Source organism: Tauraco erythrolophus, unplaced genomic scaffold, assembly GCF_009769465.1.
Source record: "Tauraco erythrolophus isolate bTauEry1 unplaced genomic scaffold, bTauEry1.pri scaffold_66_arrow_ctg1, whole genome shotgun sequence".
NCBI lineage: Eukaryota > Metazoa > Chordata > Aves > Musophagiformes > Musophagidae > Tauraco > Tauraco erythrolophus.
In genome coordinates, this window is record NW_028238634.1 from 38200 (window position 1) to 55147 (window position 16948).

At 66.6% G+C, this 16948-nt stretch overlaps 3 protein-coding genes across 3 annotated transcripts in view; 1 reads left to right on the forward strand and 2 right to left on the reverse strand.

The window, feature by feature from the left end:
- Positions 1–104: 104 nt before the first annotated feature.
- Positions 105–16948, reverse strand: part of LOC104380737 (scavenger receptor cysteine-rich domain-containing protein DMBT1-like) — a 96652-nt gene continuing 79808 nt past the window's right edge. Inside the window, 3 exon segments of the mRNA XM_086630998.1 lie at positions 105–493; positions 1179–1286; positions 1387–1692. Coding sequence (XP_086487124.1) covers positions 105–493; positions 1179–1286; positions 1387–1692 — 803 coding nt within the window.
- ZNF628 (zinc finger protein 628) lies at positions 8011–12633 on the reverse strand. Its single transcript, XM_086630999.1, has 3 exons — positions 8827–12633; positions 8581–8763; positions 8011–8460 (listed from the first exon to the last, which is right to left on the reverse strand). The coding sequence occupies exons 1-3, from the start codon at positions 12631–12633 to the stop codon at positions 8011–8013; spliced, it is 4440 nt and encodes a 1479-aa protein (XP_086487125.1).
- The window catches only part of LOC104375815 (scavenger receptor cysteine-rich domain-containing protein DMBT1), a 32759-nt gene continuing 32343 nt past the window's right edge, over positions 16533–16948 (forward strand). The window contains exon 1 of the mRNA XM_086631001.1: positions 16533–16774. Coding sequence (XP_086487127.1) covers positions 16533–16774 — 242 coding nt within the window. The remainder of the gene's footprint in view (positions 16775–16948) is intronic.

Here is a 16948-nt window from a genome sequence, read left to right on the forward strand (position 1 = left end):
CACACACCCAGCTCGTGCATGCGGTGCCCACATGCAAGCAGTGCCCACGCGCGCGCTGCACGTGCACTGCACCCTGCAGGCCGTGCTCGCACGGGGTTTGCAATTCACCCACTCACCGCCCCAGCACCACTGCACGGGTGCGGGGACCGCACCTGCCAGCCCCCCGCATCGCGGGTACCTTCGCAGACCACGGCGGCATCTTCCCGGTGCTGGCAGTTGGTGACACCCCAGGGGGAAGCCGGGCACCCCAGCAGGGACGACTCATTCCCTTGGCACCGCACGTCATCCAGCCAGATGGGGCCGGTGCCCTCACCAAAAAACGCTGCCCTGGGTGCGTCGAGCGCGGCCCCGCAGCCCAGCTGCCGGCAGACCACCGCCGCGTCCGGCAGCCCCCACAGATCATCGCAGACAGTGCCCCAGTGCCCGGCGTGGAAGATCTCCAAGCGGCCAGCGCAACGCCCCATGGTGCCCACCAGCCGCATGGCAGGACCCCCTGGGAGAGAGGCCGGGTCAGTGCTGGTGCAGGCCCCTGGCACCCATGGGTGCTGTACGCCGTGGCCGTGCACACAGCAGCTGTGCGCATCATTGCTGTGCACACCGTGCCAGTGTGCACTGTGCCGGTGCATCATGCTGTACCCGTGCACACCGTGCCCGTGCCCAGCTGTACCCGTGCATGCCATCCCTGCGCGCACCGTGCCCGTGCACACTGTACCTGTGCACACCACAGCTGTGCACGCTGTGCCTGTGCATCATGCTGTACCCGTGCACACCGTGCCCGTGCCCAGTTGTACCCGTGCATGCCATCCCTGCACGCACCGTGCCCGTGCACACTGTACCTGAGCACGCTGTATCTGTGCACACCACACCTGTGCACGCTGTACCCATGCATGCCATCCCTGCATGCGCTGTGCCCATGCACACCGTACCCACGCACACTGTACCTGCCCATGCTGTACCCGTGCACGCCGTGCCCATGCAGAGCTGTAGCTGTGCACGCTGGATCTGCACACACCTTGCCCGTGCTCACTGCACCCGTGCACACCGCAGCCGTGCGTGCACTCCCTGCGGGCACCATGCCCAGCCGCAGCTTTGCACGCTGTGCCTGCACACGCCGTAACCTGCGCGTGCTGCACTTGCACACGTCGTTGCTGCACCCGCTGCACCTTCGCACCCCGTACCTGTGCACGCTGCGCCCGTGCACGCCGTGACGGCCGGCTGGCTGGCGGTGGGCGGCGGCGTGGGGGTCCGCGAGGGCTCGGCAGTGCCAAGGGGCTGGAAGCGGTGAGCTGTGCCGAGCGGCGGTCAGGCCAGGACCCCCAGCTCAGCCCCCTGCTCGCCCACTCACCCACCCACCCGCCCACCCAACGCAGCCCCACCTGAGCAGACTGGCGCTGGCGTCCTCTTCGTGGGCGCAGACGTGGGGACGCCAACCGCGGTGCCGGCACAGCGCCAGGCGCTCCTCGGTGCCCCGGCACCGCAACCCGTTGAGCCAAATGGGCCCCGAGCCCTCACCGAACCAGGCTCCCGGCGGGGCGGCCCAGGCGGCCCCGCAGCCCAGCTGCCGGCAGACCACCGCCGCGTCCGGCAGCCCCCAGTCGTCGTCGCAGACGGTGCCCCAGCGCCCGTCGTGCTGCACCTCCACCCGCCCGGCGCAGCGCCCGGGGCCCCCGGCCAGCCGCACCGGGAACGACCCTGGGGACGGCTCATGCTCAGGCGCCGGGGCCAACGGCACCGTCAGCACCCGCTGGGACCCACTGGGACCCGCTGGGACCTACTGGGATCCCTGCACACACCAGGAGCCACTGGGATCCTTTGCACATGCTGGGACCTGCTGGGACCTACTGGAATCCCCGCACACACTGGGAGCTGCTGAGACCCCTGCACCCACCAGGAGCCAATGGGATCCTTTGCACACATTGGGAGCTGCTGGGACCCACTGGGACCTGCTGGGACCCCTGCACCCACCAGGACCTGCTGGAACTCTTTGCACACACTGGGACCCACTGGGACCTGCTGGGATCCCTGCACACACTGGGACCTGCTGAGTCTCACTGGAAGCTTCTGCACTCACTGGGACCCACTGGGCCCCTTTGCACATGCTTGGGACCTGCTGGGACCTGCTGGGACCCCTACACCCACCGGGAGCCACTGGGATCATTTGCACACACAGGGACCTGCTGGGACCCCGGAACCACCAGGAGCCACTGGGACCCTTTGCACCCACTGGGAGCCACTGGGACCCCTGCACCCACTGGGAGCCACTGGGACCCTTTGCACACACTGGGAGCCACTGGGACCCTTTGCACACACTGGGAGCCACTGGGACCCCTGCACCCACTGGGAGCCACTGGGATCGTCTGCACACACTGGGACCTGCTGGGATTCACTGGGATTCTCTGCATCCACTGGGACCCAACGGGAGCTCCCCCTCACTGGGACTCACTGGGATCCACTGGGCCAAGGCCCTCCCCCTGCCCTCTCCCCTCCCCCCCCATACCTGAGCTGCGGGGTCCCAGTAGCCCCACTGGAGAGCAGGTGGAGAGGATGACTGGGAGACCCGGGCACCCAGCAGCAGGGACCAGTGCCCAGGGCCCACTGCCCAGTGCCCAGTGCCCTTCCCTGTGTCCAGTTCCCTTCCCAGTGTCCAGTGCCCTTCCCAGTGCCCATGACCAATGTGCCCCTCCCAGTGCCCACTTCCCCACACTCAGTGCCTTTCCCAGTTACCAGTGTCCCATGCTCTGCCCAGTGCCCAGCATGGCCCACAGTGCCCAGTGCAATTCCCAGTGCCCTCCTCAGTGTCCATGACCAATGCCCAGTGTCCTTCCCAGTGCCCATAACCAGTGCCCAGTGCCCACTTCCCTGTGCCCAGTTCCCTTCCCAGTGCCTAGTGCCCTTCCCAGTGTCCATAACCAGTGCGCAGTGCCATTTCCCATGGCCAGTTCCCTTCCCAGTGTCTATAACCAGTGTTCAGTTCCCTTCCAGTGCCCAGTTCCCATTCCCAGTGCCCTTCCCAGTGCCCATGACCGATGTGCCCCTCCCAGTGCCCACTTCCCTTCTCAGTGCCCTTCCCAGTGCCCACTTCCCCACGCTCAGTGCCTTTCCCAGTTCCCAATGTCCCACGCTCTGCCCAGTGCCCAGCATGGCCCACAGTGCCCAGTGCAATTTCCAGTGCCCTCCCCAATGTCCATGACCAATGCCCAGTGTCCTTCCCAGTGCCCAGTTCCCAGTTCCCTTCCCAGTGTCTATAACCAGTGTCCAGTTCCCTTCCCAGTGCCCAGTTCCCTTCCCAGTGCCCTTCCCTGTGCCCAGTTCCCTTCTCTGCGCCCTTCCCCGTGCCCAGTTCCCTTCCCAGCGCCCAGTTCCCTTCCCAGTGTCCAGAACCGGTGTGCAGTGCCATTCCCCATGCCCAGTTCCCTTCCCAGTGTCCATGACCAATGCCCAGTGCCCTTCCCAGTGTGCCATGCCCTTCTCAGTGCCCACTTCCCCAGGCTCAGTGATCTTCCCAGTGCCCCACGTCTTGCCCAGTGCCCAGCATGGCCCACAGTACCCAGTGCAATTCCCAGTGCCCTTCCCAGTGCCCATGACCAGTGCCCAGTGCTCTTCCCAGTGCCCATAACCAGTGCCCAGTGCCCACTTCCCTTCCCAGTGTCGATGACCAGTGCCCAGTGCCCTTCTCAGTGCTCAGTTCCCTTTCCAGTGCTTGATGCCCTGTGACCAGTTACCAGTGCCTTTCCCAATGCCCTGCCCAATGCCTAGTGCCTGGTTCTCCATGACCAGTGCCTTTCTCAGTGTCCAGCACCCCATGTCCAGTGTCCAGTGCCCAGTGCCCCATGCCTAGTGGTCTCCTGCAGTGCCCAGTGCCCACTACCCCGTGCCCAATGCCCCATACCCAGGGCTCTTCCCAGTGCCCAGTGCTCCATGCCCAGTGCCTTTCCCAGTTCTCCGTGACCAGTGCCCCATATCCAGTGATCAGCAGCCTTCCCAGTACCCTCCCCAAGCCCAGAGCCCAGTGCCCAGCAACCAGTACCAGTGCCCAGCAACCAGTATCAGTGCCCAGTGCCCTTCTCAGTGACTCATGATCTCTGCCCCATACCCAGTGCCCTTCCCAGTGCCCAGTGCCCAACTCCCAGTGCCTCACACCCTGCCTAGTGCCTAGCACAGCCCACGGCACCCAGTACCCCACCCAGTGCCCAGTGCCTGCCCCGGCTCCCACAGTGTCCCACGGCCCCAGCTGAGTGCCCAACTTGGCCCCATGCAGTGCCCAGTGCCATGTCCAGCCCCTTCACAGTGCCCTGCCCAGTGCCCCCCCCCAGCACTGCCCTTCCCTTCCTGTGCCCAGCGCAGCACTGGGTCCTGTGCAGTGCTCAGCGCAGTGCCCCAACGCCCTGCCATGCAGTGCCAACTGCAGTGCCTGTGCCATGCCCGTGTAGTGCCCAGCGCTATGTTCAACCCCGCTCCCCGCACCTACAGCATACTCATGCCATAGCCGTGCCATATGCACACCAACCCCGGGCAGTGCCAGTGCCCGTGCAGTGCAGTGCAGTGCAGTGCCAGCACAGTGCTGGTGCAGTGCCCAGTGCCGTATTCGACCCCCTCCCAGCGCATACACCATACTCATGCCACACGCATGCCAGCCCCATGGAGTGCCAGTGCAGCGCAGTGCCTGTGCAGTGCCTGCTGCTGTATTCAACTCCATCCCAGCACATACACCATACTCATGCCACATGAACACCAACCCTGTGCAGTGCCAGTGCCATGCAGTGCCTGTGCAGTGCCATGCAGTGCCTGTGCAGTGCCTGCTGCTGTATTCAACCCCATCCCAGCACATACACCATACTCATGCCACATGCGTGCCACCCCCATGCAGTGCCAGTGCCAGTGCCAGTGCCAGTGCCAGTGCCAGTGCCAGTGCCAGTGCAGTGCAGTGCAGTGCCCGGTGCCATATTCAACCTCCTCCCAGCACATACACCACAGTGATGCCACACGCATGCCACCCCCATGCAGTGCCAGTGCAGTGCCCATGCAGTGCAGTGCCCATGCAGTGCCAGTGCCAGTGCCGCGCAGGCGTTGCCGCCGGGCTCACCCAGGAGCAGCAGGGTGAAGGCCATGGCGGTGGTGGTGACGGGCTGGCCGGCGGGCGGGGAGGACAGGCCGGGCTGTCGGGCCAAGGATGACTCAGTCCGTCCGTCTGTCCGTCCGTCCGGGGCCGGGGGGGCTTGGCTGGGGTGGGGTGGGGGGGCACCGGGACCCCCGGGCGGGGGGGTGTGGGGTGGGGGGGCAGGGTTTTCCCTCTGGTTGTGCCCCCCCCAGCACGGCAGGGCTCGGGCCAGGGCAGGCAGGGGTTAACCACGGAGCCACGCGGCACCCAGGGGAGACACACGTGCAGCGCCCACGTGGGTGCACGTGCCCCCGTCGCCCCGACACGCGTGGACACGTGGCCCCCGCCATCCTGACACGCGTGTGCATGGGGCCCCCGACACGCGTGTGCACGGGGCACCCCCCGACACACGTGGGCACAGGGCCCCCTCACATGTGTGTGCACGGGGCACCCCCCGACACACGTGGGCACAGGGCCCCCTGACACGTGTGTGCACGGGGCACCCCCTGACACACGTGGGCACAGGGCCCCCTCACACGTGTGTGCACGGGGCACCCCCTGACACGCATGGGCATGAGGCATCCCCCAACATGTGTGTGCACGGGGCCCCTCGCTGCCCCGACACGCGTGGGCATGTGGCCCCCACCACCCCAACATGTGTGGGCACGGGGCCCCCCCCGACATGTGTGTGCACAGGGCCTCGCCACCCTGACACGTGTGGGCACGGGCCCCCCCCCGACATGTATGTGCACGGGGACCCCCTGACACGTGTGTGCACGGGGCCTCCCGCTGCCCCGACACCCAGTTGCTGCACGCTCACGTGTGCACGGAAGCCAAGTACGCAACTCTGCACACTCGTGCACACAGGTGCACGCGCCGACGTGGACACACTTGCACAAGCTCATGCACACACACGTGGGCACACGCACATGCACATGCTCGCACACGTGCACATGCACACCTGCACGTATGTTCATGCACACATATGCATTAATGCACACACGTGTACTTGCACACACGCGTGCACGACACAAGCACACACACATACAAACATGCATGCACACGCACATGTGCACCTGCACACACACACACGGACACACTCATGCATGCACACACATGCACACACATGTGCACGCACACACGTGCAAACACACGGACATGCACACACACCCCTGCACACGTACCTGTGCGTACACACGTGTGCACCCCCATTGCACAGCACGGGTCAAACAAAGTGGGACCATACTGGGAGCCAGTGGGTCCATACGGGGAGGGATACTGGGGTCATACTGGGGATCAGCAGGGCCATACTGGGGGTCAGCTGGGCTGTACTGGGGGGGGACACTGAGGCCATACTGGGGGTCAGCAGGGCCATACTGTGGGTCAGCAGGGCCGCACTGGGAGGGGATACTGGGACCATACTGAGGGGGGATGCTGGGGCCATACTGGGGATCAGCAGGGCCATACTGGGGGCCAGCTGGGCTGTACTGGGTGGGACACTGGGGCCATACTGGGGACCGGCTGGGCTGTACTGGGGGGGATCACAGGCCCACCAGGGCCATACCGGGTCAGTGGGGGCTGCGGGCACTGGGGCAGGGTGTGGGGGGGCTCCTCTGGGTGCGGGCCGGGGGTGCCCCCGTGCCCTCCACACCCCCCGCACCCCTCACCGCCCCCAAACGCCCCCCCGAGCCCTCCCCGCACCCCTGTGCTCCCCAGAGCCCCGTGCCCCCCCCGCCTCTCAGTGCCCCCCTATCCCCCCCCCATCTGCCCAGTGCTCCCAGTAAACACCACAACCCCCCCCCACTTCCCCCTCCCCTCATGGCCCCGCCCACCCCACGCCTCACCGCGCAGGCGCCGCCCGCAGCCACGCCCCCTCCCCGCGCCCACCCGGCAGCCCGAGCGAGCCCCGCCCCTAGCGACAGGCCCCGCCCCTAGCGACAGGCCCCGCCCCCAGCGACAGGCCCCGCCCCCGGCCCCAAACACGCCCCTATCGACGAGGCCGCGGGGGCGCGGAGGGCACCGTTTATTGACCACGGCCCCGGCCGAGCCGGGCGGCCGGGTGCGACCCCCCTCGGGGGGGCCCTGAGGGGTCCGGGGGGGCCCTGCGGCATCCCGGGGGGCCCGGGGGTCCGACACCCCCCCCCTCAAAGATGGGCATCACTGCACCCCGGGGGCATTTGGGGGGGGTCCTGGGGGCTCCCGGGAGCCCTTGGGGGGGCCCTGAGGGGTCCGTGGGGGGGGCCCTGCGACATCCCAGGGGGACCAGGGGTCATGGGAGTACGGCCCCCCCCGAAGATGGGTATCACTGCACCCCGGGGGCATTTGGGGGGGGTCCTGGGGGCTCCCGGGGCCCCTGGGGGGGGCCCTGAGGGGTCCGGGGGGGCCCTGCGGCATCCCGGGGGGCCCGGGGGTCCGACACCCCCCCCCTCAAAGATGGGCATCACTGCACCCCGGGGGCATTTGGGGGGGGTCCTGGGGGCTCCCGGGAGCCCTTGGGGGGGCCCTGAGGGGTCCGTGGGGGGGGCCCTGCGACATCCCAGGGGGACCAGGGGTCATGGGAGTACGGCCCCCCCCGAAGATGGGTATCACTGCACCCCGGGGGCATTTGGGGGGGGTCCTGGGGGCTCCCGGGGCCCCTGGGGGGGGCCCTGAGGGGTCCCGGGGGGGCCCCTGCGGCATCCCAGGGGGCCCAGGGGTCATGGGGGTCCAGCCCCCCCACCAAAGATGGGCATCACTGCACCTCAGAGGCATGTGGGGGGGCCCTGAGGGGTCCAGGGGGGCCCTGCGGCATCCCGGGTGTCCTGGGGATCATGGGGGTCCAGCCCCCCCTCCAAAGATGGGCACGACTGCAACCCAGGGGCATGTGGGGGGGTCCTGGGGCTCCCAGGGGGTCCATCCCCCCCGCTCCGCCCTCAAAAGGTGTGAACCAGTGGGACACTGGGCAGCTCTGGGGTGGGGGGTGCCGTCCCCGTCACCCCCCCACTGGTGCTACCTCCAACCGCCCCCCGGGCCGGGGTGGGGGGCTGCGCCCCGCTGCTGCCCCCCGGCACCGGCTCACCCCGGACGAGAAGGATGCGCGGTGGGCCGGGGGGGGGCAGCTGGGCCAGCGCCTGCAGGCAGAGGCGGGCAGGGCCCCCCCCGGACCCCCGCAGCAGCAGCACAGGGGGCAGCCCCCCGGATGCCCCCAGCACCGCTAGCCGTGGGGACGGGGAGGGCAATGGGTGTCCCTCTGCCACCAGCACCTCAGGGGGCTGCGGCTGGACACTGGGCACCTCCACAGTCTGTAGAGGGACAGTGGTCACCTCCGTGGGCTTCAGTTGGACGTTGGGCACCTCGACAGTCTTGAGTTGGACATTGGGCACCTCGACAGTCTTGAGCTGGACACTGGGCACCTCCACAGTCTTGAGTTGGATGCTGGGCACCTCCATGGTCTTGAGTTGGATGTTGGGTACCTTGACAGTCTTGAGTTGGACACTGGGCACCTCTACAGTCTTGAGTTGGATGTTGGGCACTTCTACAGTCTTGAGTTGGGTGTTGGGTACCTCCATGGTCTTGAGTTGGATGTTGGGCACCTTCTCCATGGTCTTGAGTTGGACGTTGGGCACCTCCATGGTCTTGAGTTGGATGTCGGGCACCTCCATGGTCTTGAGTTGGATGTTGGGCACCTTCTCCATGGTCTTGAGTTGGACGCTGGGCACCTCCATGGTCTTGGGTTGGACACTGGGCACCTCCTCTGTGGTCTTGAGTTGGACATTGGGCACCTCCATGGTCTTGAGTTGGACATTGGGCACCTCAGAGGTCTTGACTTGGATGTTGGGCACCTTCATCATTTGGTGACAGGCACTGGGCACCTCAGTGGCCTGGAGATGGACATTTGTCACCTCCACTGTCTTCAGCTGGATGCTGGGCACCTCCGTGATCTTTAGATGGATGTTGGGCACCTCCATCGTTTGGTGATGGACACTGGACACCTCGATGTCTTGGAGATGGACACTGGGCACCTCTGTGACTTGGAGATGGACACTGGGCACCTCAGTGGTTTGGTGACACACATCGGGCACCTCAGTGGTCTGTAGACGGACATTTGTCACCTCCGTGGTTTGTGGATGGATGCTGGCCACCTCAGTGGCTTGCAGCTGGACAGTGGTCACCTCTGCGTCCTGGAGATGGATGCTGGGCACCTCCATGGTTTGGTGATGGACGTCAGTCACCTCGGTGGCCTGCAGGTTAACATCGGTCACCTTTGTTGTTTGGAGATGGATGTTGGGCACCTCAGCGGTTTTGAGAGGGACACTGGGCACCTCTGTGGCCTGGAGATGGATGTCAGGCACCTCTGTTGCCTCAAGATGGACACTGGGGACCTCCATGGTTTGGAGACGGATGTCGGACACCTCTGCAGCTTGGAGATGGATGTCAGGTACCTTGGTGGTTTGCAGCTGGACATTTGTCACCTCTGTGGTCTGCAGCTGGACGTCAGGTACCTCCGTGGCCTGGAGATGGACATCTGCCAAGTCCGTGGCATGGAGATGAACACTGGGCACCTCTGAGGGCTGCGGCAGGGCGTGCAGCTGGATGTTGGGGATCTCAGAGGGTTGTGGCAGGGCTTCCAGCTGGACGTTTGTCACCTCGGTGGCCTGCAGCTGGATGTTGGTGACCTCAGAAGGTTGTGGCAGGGCTTCCAGATGGATGTTTGTCACCTCGGTGGCCTGCAGCTGGATGTTGGTGACCTCAGAAGGTTGTGGCAGGGCTTCCAGCTGGACGTTTGTCACCTCGGTGGCCTGCAGCTGAATGTTGGTAACATCCAAGGGTTGTGGCAGGGCTTGCAGCTGGATGTTGGTCACCTTGGAGGGCCGTGGCAGGGCTTGGAGCTGGACATTTGTCACCTCAGCGGCCTGCAGCTGGATGTTGGTGACCTCAGAGGGTTGTGGCAAGGCTCGGAGATGGATGTTGCTGACATCCAAGGGCTGCGGCAGGGCTTGGAGCTGGACACTTGTCACCTCGGTGGCCTGCAGTTGGATGTTGATGTCCGAGGGTTGCGGCACAGCACGGAGCTGGATGTTGGCCACCTTGGAGGGCTGCGGCAGGGCCTGGAGCTGAACGTTGGTCACCTCAGCAGCTTGGAGCTGGATCTTGGTGACGTCCAAGGGCTGCGGCAGCGCTTGGAGCTGGACATTGGTCACCTCACTGGCCTGGAGCTGGACGTTGGTCACTTTGGAAGGTTGTGGCAGGGCTTGGAGCTGGACGTTGGTCACCTCGGCAGCTCGGAGCTGGATGCTGGTGACATCCAAGGGCTGTGGCAGGGCTTGGAGCTGGACACTTGCCACCTCCGTGGCTTGGAGCTGGATATTCGCCACCTCAGGAGCTTGGAGTTGGATGTTGGCCACCTCCAAGGGCTGCGGCAGGGCTTGGAGCTGGACGTTGGTCACCTCGGCTGCTTGGAGCTGGATGCTGGTGACCTCGGGGGGCTGCGGCCCCTGCGGGGGAAGGACGCCACTGATGCCACCCCGCAGGACGATGACGCCGGCCCCCGCCGGGGACCCCGGCACAGCCTGGAGCTGGACGCCGGGCAGCGCCTGCCCCGCACCAGGGACCAACAGGATGCTCTGCCCGGTGGCGGGGGGTCCCGGTGCTCGGGCACCCATCCCTGCCGTGGGGGTGGGACCCTCAGCGGGGCGGAGGGTGAAGGCGGGGGGCTCGGCTGTAGGGCTGGGCAGGAGCAGGAGCTTCCGCGGCGGCGCCGGGGGGCTGGGGATGAGCTGCAGGCCCTGGGGGGTCTGCACCAGCAGGAAGGTCTGAGCTTCGGTGGGGGGCGCTGGGGGGCGGTGGGGGGTCCCACGGAGCCCCGGGGTGTGGGTGCGGAGGTGGCGCTGGAGGTAGGAGGCCATGACGAAGGCTTTGGGGCAGAGCGGGCAGCGGTAGGGGCGGGCGGCGGAATGGGTGCGGCGGTGGAGCTGGAGGTTGGAGGAGTGGGTGAAGGTCTTGCCGCACTGGGGGCAGGCGTAGGGCCGCTCGCCCGTGTGCACCCGCTGGTGCTGCCGGAGGTTGGAGGTCTGGGCGAAGGCTTTGCCGCAGACGGGGCAGGCGTGGGGCCGCTCGCCGGTGTGGAGCTGGCGGTGCCGGCGCAGGCAGGAGGTGTTCTTGAAGGCTTTGGGGCACTCAGGGCAGCGGTAGGGCCGCTCGCCAGTGTGCTGCCGCAGGTGGTACTGGTAGTGGGACGCCCACTTGAAGGTGAGGCCGCACTGGGCGCACTCGAAGGCGCGCAGCCCGGTGTGGACGCGCTGGTGGATCTGGAGCAGGGAGGAGCGCTTGAAGGCTTTGCCGCACTCGCGGCAGGCGTAGGGCCGCTCGCCCGTGTGGTCCCGCATGTGGTAGCGCAGCCCCGAGGAGCCCTTGAAGGCTTTGCCGCACTCGGTGCACTGGTACGGGCGCTCCGGGGTGGGCTGGGGAGCTGCCGGGGGGCGAGCGGTGGCGGCGGAGGGGTGCGGCGGGGCGGTGGCAGAGTGGCTGCGCTGGTGGCCCACCAGCCCGGCCAACTGGGCGAAGGTCTTGGGGCAGGCGGTGCACTTGAAGGGCCGCTCGGCAGCGTGGCCGTGCTGGTGCCGCGCCAGCCCCGAGCTGTTCTTGAAGGTTTTGCCGCAGGTGGGGCAGCGGTGAGGGGCAGCTGGGGGGGACGCCGCTGTTGCTGAGTGACTGCCTTGGTGGCCCAGCAACTCCTCCTGGCTGGTGAAGCTCAGTGGGCAGGCGGAGCACTGCCAGAGTGTCTCCGGTGCTGCGGCGGGCACCGGGAGGAGCGGCGGCGCGGCGGCGTGGCTCTGCAGGTGTTTCTGCAGGCAGGCGTCGGAGATGAAGGCTTTGGCGCAGGTTGGGCACTCGTGGGGCCGGGCGCCGGTGTGGGTGCGGCGGTGCAGGAGGAGGTTGGAGGAGTGGGTGAAGGTCTTGCCGCACTGGGGGCAGGCGTAGGGCCGCTCGCCCGTGTGCACCCGCTGGTGCTGCCGGAGGTTGGTGGCTTGGGCGAAGGCTTTGCCGCAGACGGGGCAGGCGTGGGGCCGCTCGCCGGTGTGGGTGTGGCGGTGCCGGCGGAGGCTGGAAGAGTTCTTGAAGGCTTTGGGGCAAGCGGGGCAGCGGTAGGGCCGCTCGCCAGTGTGCTGCCGCAGGTGGTACTGGTAGTGGGACGCCCACTTGAAGGTGAGGCCGCACTGGGCGCACTCGAAGGCGCGCAGCCCGGTGTGGACGCGCTGGTGGGTCTGGAGCAGGGAGGAGCGCTTGAAGGCTTTGCCGCACTCGCGGCAGGCGTAGGGCCGCTCGCCCGTGTGGCCGCGCTGGTGGTAGAGGAGGGCGGAGGAGCCCTTGAAGGCCTTGGGGCACTCGGGGCACTTGTAGGGCCGCTCGCCCGTGTGGCTGCGCTGGTGGTGGGCCAGGCGGGACGACCAGCGGAACGCCTTCCCGCACTCCCGGCAGGCGTACGGCTGCTCCGCCGTGCCCGTGGCACCGGCCCGGCACGCGGCCGGCCCCGTCGCCGGCGGCGCTCCCGCCATGCCGACGGTCCTGGGGGGAGAAACATGGGGGGGCCGGGCAGGGTGGGACACCCCCACCGCCCCAGCGGACCGGGGAGGGGGCGTGGCCTCACGGGGAGGGGGCGTGGCCTCACACAGGGGAGTGGCCCCAGTGCCTCAGCAGCACGGGGGGCGTGGCCTGGCCCGCACAAGCCCCGCCCCCGCCTCACCAGCCAGTGATCTCCCTCAGGCCCCGCCCCTGCTGAGGCTTGATCCTCCCAGGCCACGCCCCCACCGCGCTTGAAATCCTTTTAGGCCCCGCCCCCACCGCCCTCCAACCCCCCCCAGGCCCCGCCCCCTGTCCCGGCCCACTTTCCTCTTCAGGCCACGCCCCCACCGGCCCGTGCTTCCCCTCATGTCCCGCCCCCGCCGTGCCTTCAGGCCCCGCCCCCGCCGCCCCTCCAGGCCCCGCCCCCCTCCCCTAAGCCCCGCCAGGCCCCGCCCCCCCGGCTCCGCCCCCTCCTCCCCTCAAGCCCCTCAGGCCCCGCCCCCGCCGCCCGCCCCGCGCAGGCGCCGCCGCCGCAGCCGCCCCGGCCCCGTCCCGCCGCCGCCGCCCCCCGGTGCCCGCTCACCTGCCGGGAAGGGCGCAGGGGAGGAGGTGCCGCCGCGGCGGGGCAGGGCAGCGCTGGGCAGGGCCCGCTCCGACCGCCCGCCCGCCGCCGCACGCCCGCCCGCCCCCGCCGCCGCCGCCGCGCAGCGACCGGGCCGCGCCGCCTGCGGAGCCACGCCCCCCCTCGCGCGCCGCGCGCAGCCAGTGGCCGGGCCGGGCCCGCGCGGGGGCTGCTGGGAAATGTAGTCCGCCGTGCCGCCATCTTGGGCGGCGGGGAGGGAGACGCGGGCGCGCCCGGTGTGCGCCGTTACGGGGCCGGGTGGCCGGCGCGGCACCGCGGTAAGGGGCCGCGTGTCCCCCCCAGGGGCCTCCGGGGGTCGGGGGGGAGTTGGGGGGTCCGGGTGGAGTCTGAGGGACGGGGCCCGGCGGGGTTCGGGGGGCGGGAGGGGTGGGGGGCTCGCGGCGGGAGGCGGGGGCTGAGGGGGATTTGGCGTGCTGGGGGGGTGGGGTGCTGGGGGGGGGGGCTGAGGAGGATTTGGGGTGCTGGGGGGCATTTGAGGTGCTGGGGGGGGTTGGGGTGGCTGAGGGGGATTTGGGGTGCTGGGGGGGGATTTGGGGGGTTGAGGATTTGGGGTGCTGGGGGGGTGGGGGGCTGAGGGGGACTTTAGGGTGCTGGGGGGTCGGGGTGCTGGGGGGGTTGGGGTGGTGGGGGGTGGCTGAGGGGGATTTGGGGTGCTGGGGGGGTTGGGGTGGCTGGGGGGGATTTGGGGTGCTGAGGGGGGATTTGGGGTGCTGGGGGGGTTCAGGGGGCGGGAGGGGTGGGGGCTGAGGGGGGATTTGGGGTGCTGGGGAGGTCGGGGTGCTGAGGAGGATTTGGGGTGCTGGGGGGGGTGGGGTGCCAGGGGGTGGCTGAGGGGGATTTGGGGTGCTGGGGGGCATTTGAGGTGCTGGGGGGTGCTGAGGTGGCTGAGGGGGATTTGGGGTGCGGGGGGGGTTGGGGTGCTGGGGGGGATTTGGGGTGCTGGGGAGAGTTGGGGTGGCTGAGAGGGATTTGGGGTGCTGGGGGGTGGGGTGATGGGGGGGATTTAGGGGGTTGAGGGGGATTTGGGGTGCTGGGGGGGTTGGGGTGGCTGAGGGGGGTTTGGGGTGCTGGGGGGTTTGGGGTGCTGGGGGGATTTGGGGTGTTGGGGTGGCTGAGGGGGGATTTGAGGTGCTGGCGGGAGTTGGGGTGTGCAAACAGCTACTAAACCCTTCAGGAAATTCTTAGATAAAGATTTTAACCCCTTCATTGCTGGATAACAGCCTCATTGCCCCCTGCTTACAGCCCACCCCCTCCTCTTGCCCCTCGTTGTTGCCCCCCTCTTGCCCACAGCCCCCCGAACTGGGTCTGAAGACATCACCACCCTGCAGCCACCATGTCGTGTTCCCCCTGGGGGTAAGTGGGCCATGGGGGTGGTGGTTGTGGGAGGGCAACGTGTCTTCAGGGGCTTGGTGGCCCACCTGCCCTGATGCCTGAGGTGCCTCATAGATCCCCGAGGGGCTGGTGCAGGAGATGGGGCAGGAGACGCTCCTGCGGGTGCTGGCCTGGGCCACCAGTACAGGGGGGCTGCCCCACCATCTCCCCCTTTGCTCCTGCACCCGCTCCTTGCCCCACATGTTCCCCTTGCTCCCCCTCCGTGCCCCACATCTCCTGTTACCACGTATCTGCGTGTGTCACATATTGTCTGCTCAGATATTGTCCATCTTTGTCTAGTCCTTACGTCGTCTGCCTTTGTGTCACCGTGGTGGGGAAAACACATTACGGCTTCACTTCTTCATGTCTTGGTGGCTGTTTCTACCCGAGCAGGGCTCTCTACGGGCAAGGAGCAGGACCCATCTGGCTGGACAACGTACACTACGCCAGGACAGAGGCCACCCTTTCTGGGTGCCAGGCACGGCTCTGGGGGGCCCACAACTGTGGGCAACAGGGAAGATGCCAGTGTCGCGTGCTCAGGTGAGGAATACGCACCTACCATGGCTTGCATCAGCCACGGTGGGCAACCAAAGGGTTAAACAGCAGGCAGGACAACTGTCTTGTCCCTTGCTATTGATTGGTTGTCCCTTGTTTTTGACTGGTAGCTACTTCTTGTTGAGTGGTTGTCCCTTGCTGTTGACTGGTCTTCCCCTGTTGTTGACTGGTCTTCCCCTGTTGTTGACTGGTCTTCCCCTGTTGTTGACTGGTCGTCCCTTGCTGCTGACTGGTCGTCCCTTGCTGCTGACTGGTCTTCCCTTGCTGCTGACTGGTTGCCTCTTGCTATTCACTGGTTCTGCCTTGCTGTTGGATGGGTGTCCTCTGATTGTACAGTGAGTGCACCCACTGCACCCAGCTTGCAGACACACGTACCTGTGGCCACTGGCAGGCAGAACCCTTGGTTTTGAGCTGGATCTGGCCCCTACAGGTGGGCAGAATTACTCCCTCTCTACCTTGTGAAGAATTAGCCTCTTCACACCATGACTCCAGGCAGTTTCCACATGCTGTTCTCACCTTCCAAAGCTCTCCACATCTCCTGGCATCGAGGCTGAAGCTCCCTGGCCATGATGAAGCTTTTCATGAGCACAGCCTGTTGGATGCCATCCGGGCTTGCCGGGCAGGAGACCCTGCTTCTGAGCATTGCTGGCAATGACATGTCCAGCAAAGTCTTTGGGTGTTTGCAGGGGCACCTGCTCCAGGTTCGACCCGTACCAGGCTGGTGAATGGCTTGAGTTTCTGCTCCGACAGAGCTGAAGTCCTCCACGATGGCAAATGGGGCACCATGTGCGGGGCCAGGTCCTGGGGAAGCTGTAACTGCCACCACGGAGAGGATGCTGGCGTTGGATGCACAGGTAGTTCTTGACTCCTGCCCCATCAGGTCTGGCACCCTGGTTATCATAGTCTTTTTTTTTGTTTTTTTGAGGGAGAGAGGGATGAAGAAAAGAGCAGAAGACCTTTGAAATGGTTGTGAATGTAGATGTCCCTGTTGCAGCCCTGCCAACGGAGACAGAAAGAGTCCCCTGATGGATGGGTATATGCTGGGAAATGGAAGAGGGAGCTTCAGAGGGGACATCCATCCAGATGCCACCTGCCAGGGAGGGTGATGAGTTTGGGGAGGTGGTGAGCACCTGAGGGGAGCCTGCTCTTCTCATTTTGAGTGGGCAACCTCCTCATCCTCCAGCCACGAGGTTCTGGCATGACTGAAGGACTGGGCAGCTCCAGCCCTGTCACCTCTCCTGGGACATCCAGATGTTTTTGGCGCTTGTCTCTTTTCAGAACCTGCTCGCATCAGGCTGGTGAATGGCTCAACTGCCGCTCAGGATGAGTCAAAATCCACCACAACCAGCAGCAGGGGACCTGTGCGATGCCAGCTGGGACCTGAGCGATGCCGAGGTGGTGTGCCGGCAGCTGGGCTGTGGGCTGGCCGTACCAGCCCCTGGCAGGGCCCCGGTTAGGCAAGGACACGGTCCCATCTGGCTGGATAAGGTGGACTGCACAGGAATGGAAGGTGCCATCATCATCAAGCTCTGTGGGGATCTCATAGCTGCAACCATGGTGAAGATGTGGGTGCCGTGTGCTTAGGTGAGCGTGGTCCAGGTCATGGCTTCAGAGAGGAGTTCTTCTGTGGGTACGCTACGATGGTGCTTGGAAGGGGTTTCTGCAGAGCCTGGTCTGATCTTCCACTCTGTTAGACCAACTGGACTGTGTTGGTGTTGGCCTTGACCAGTGAAGATGTG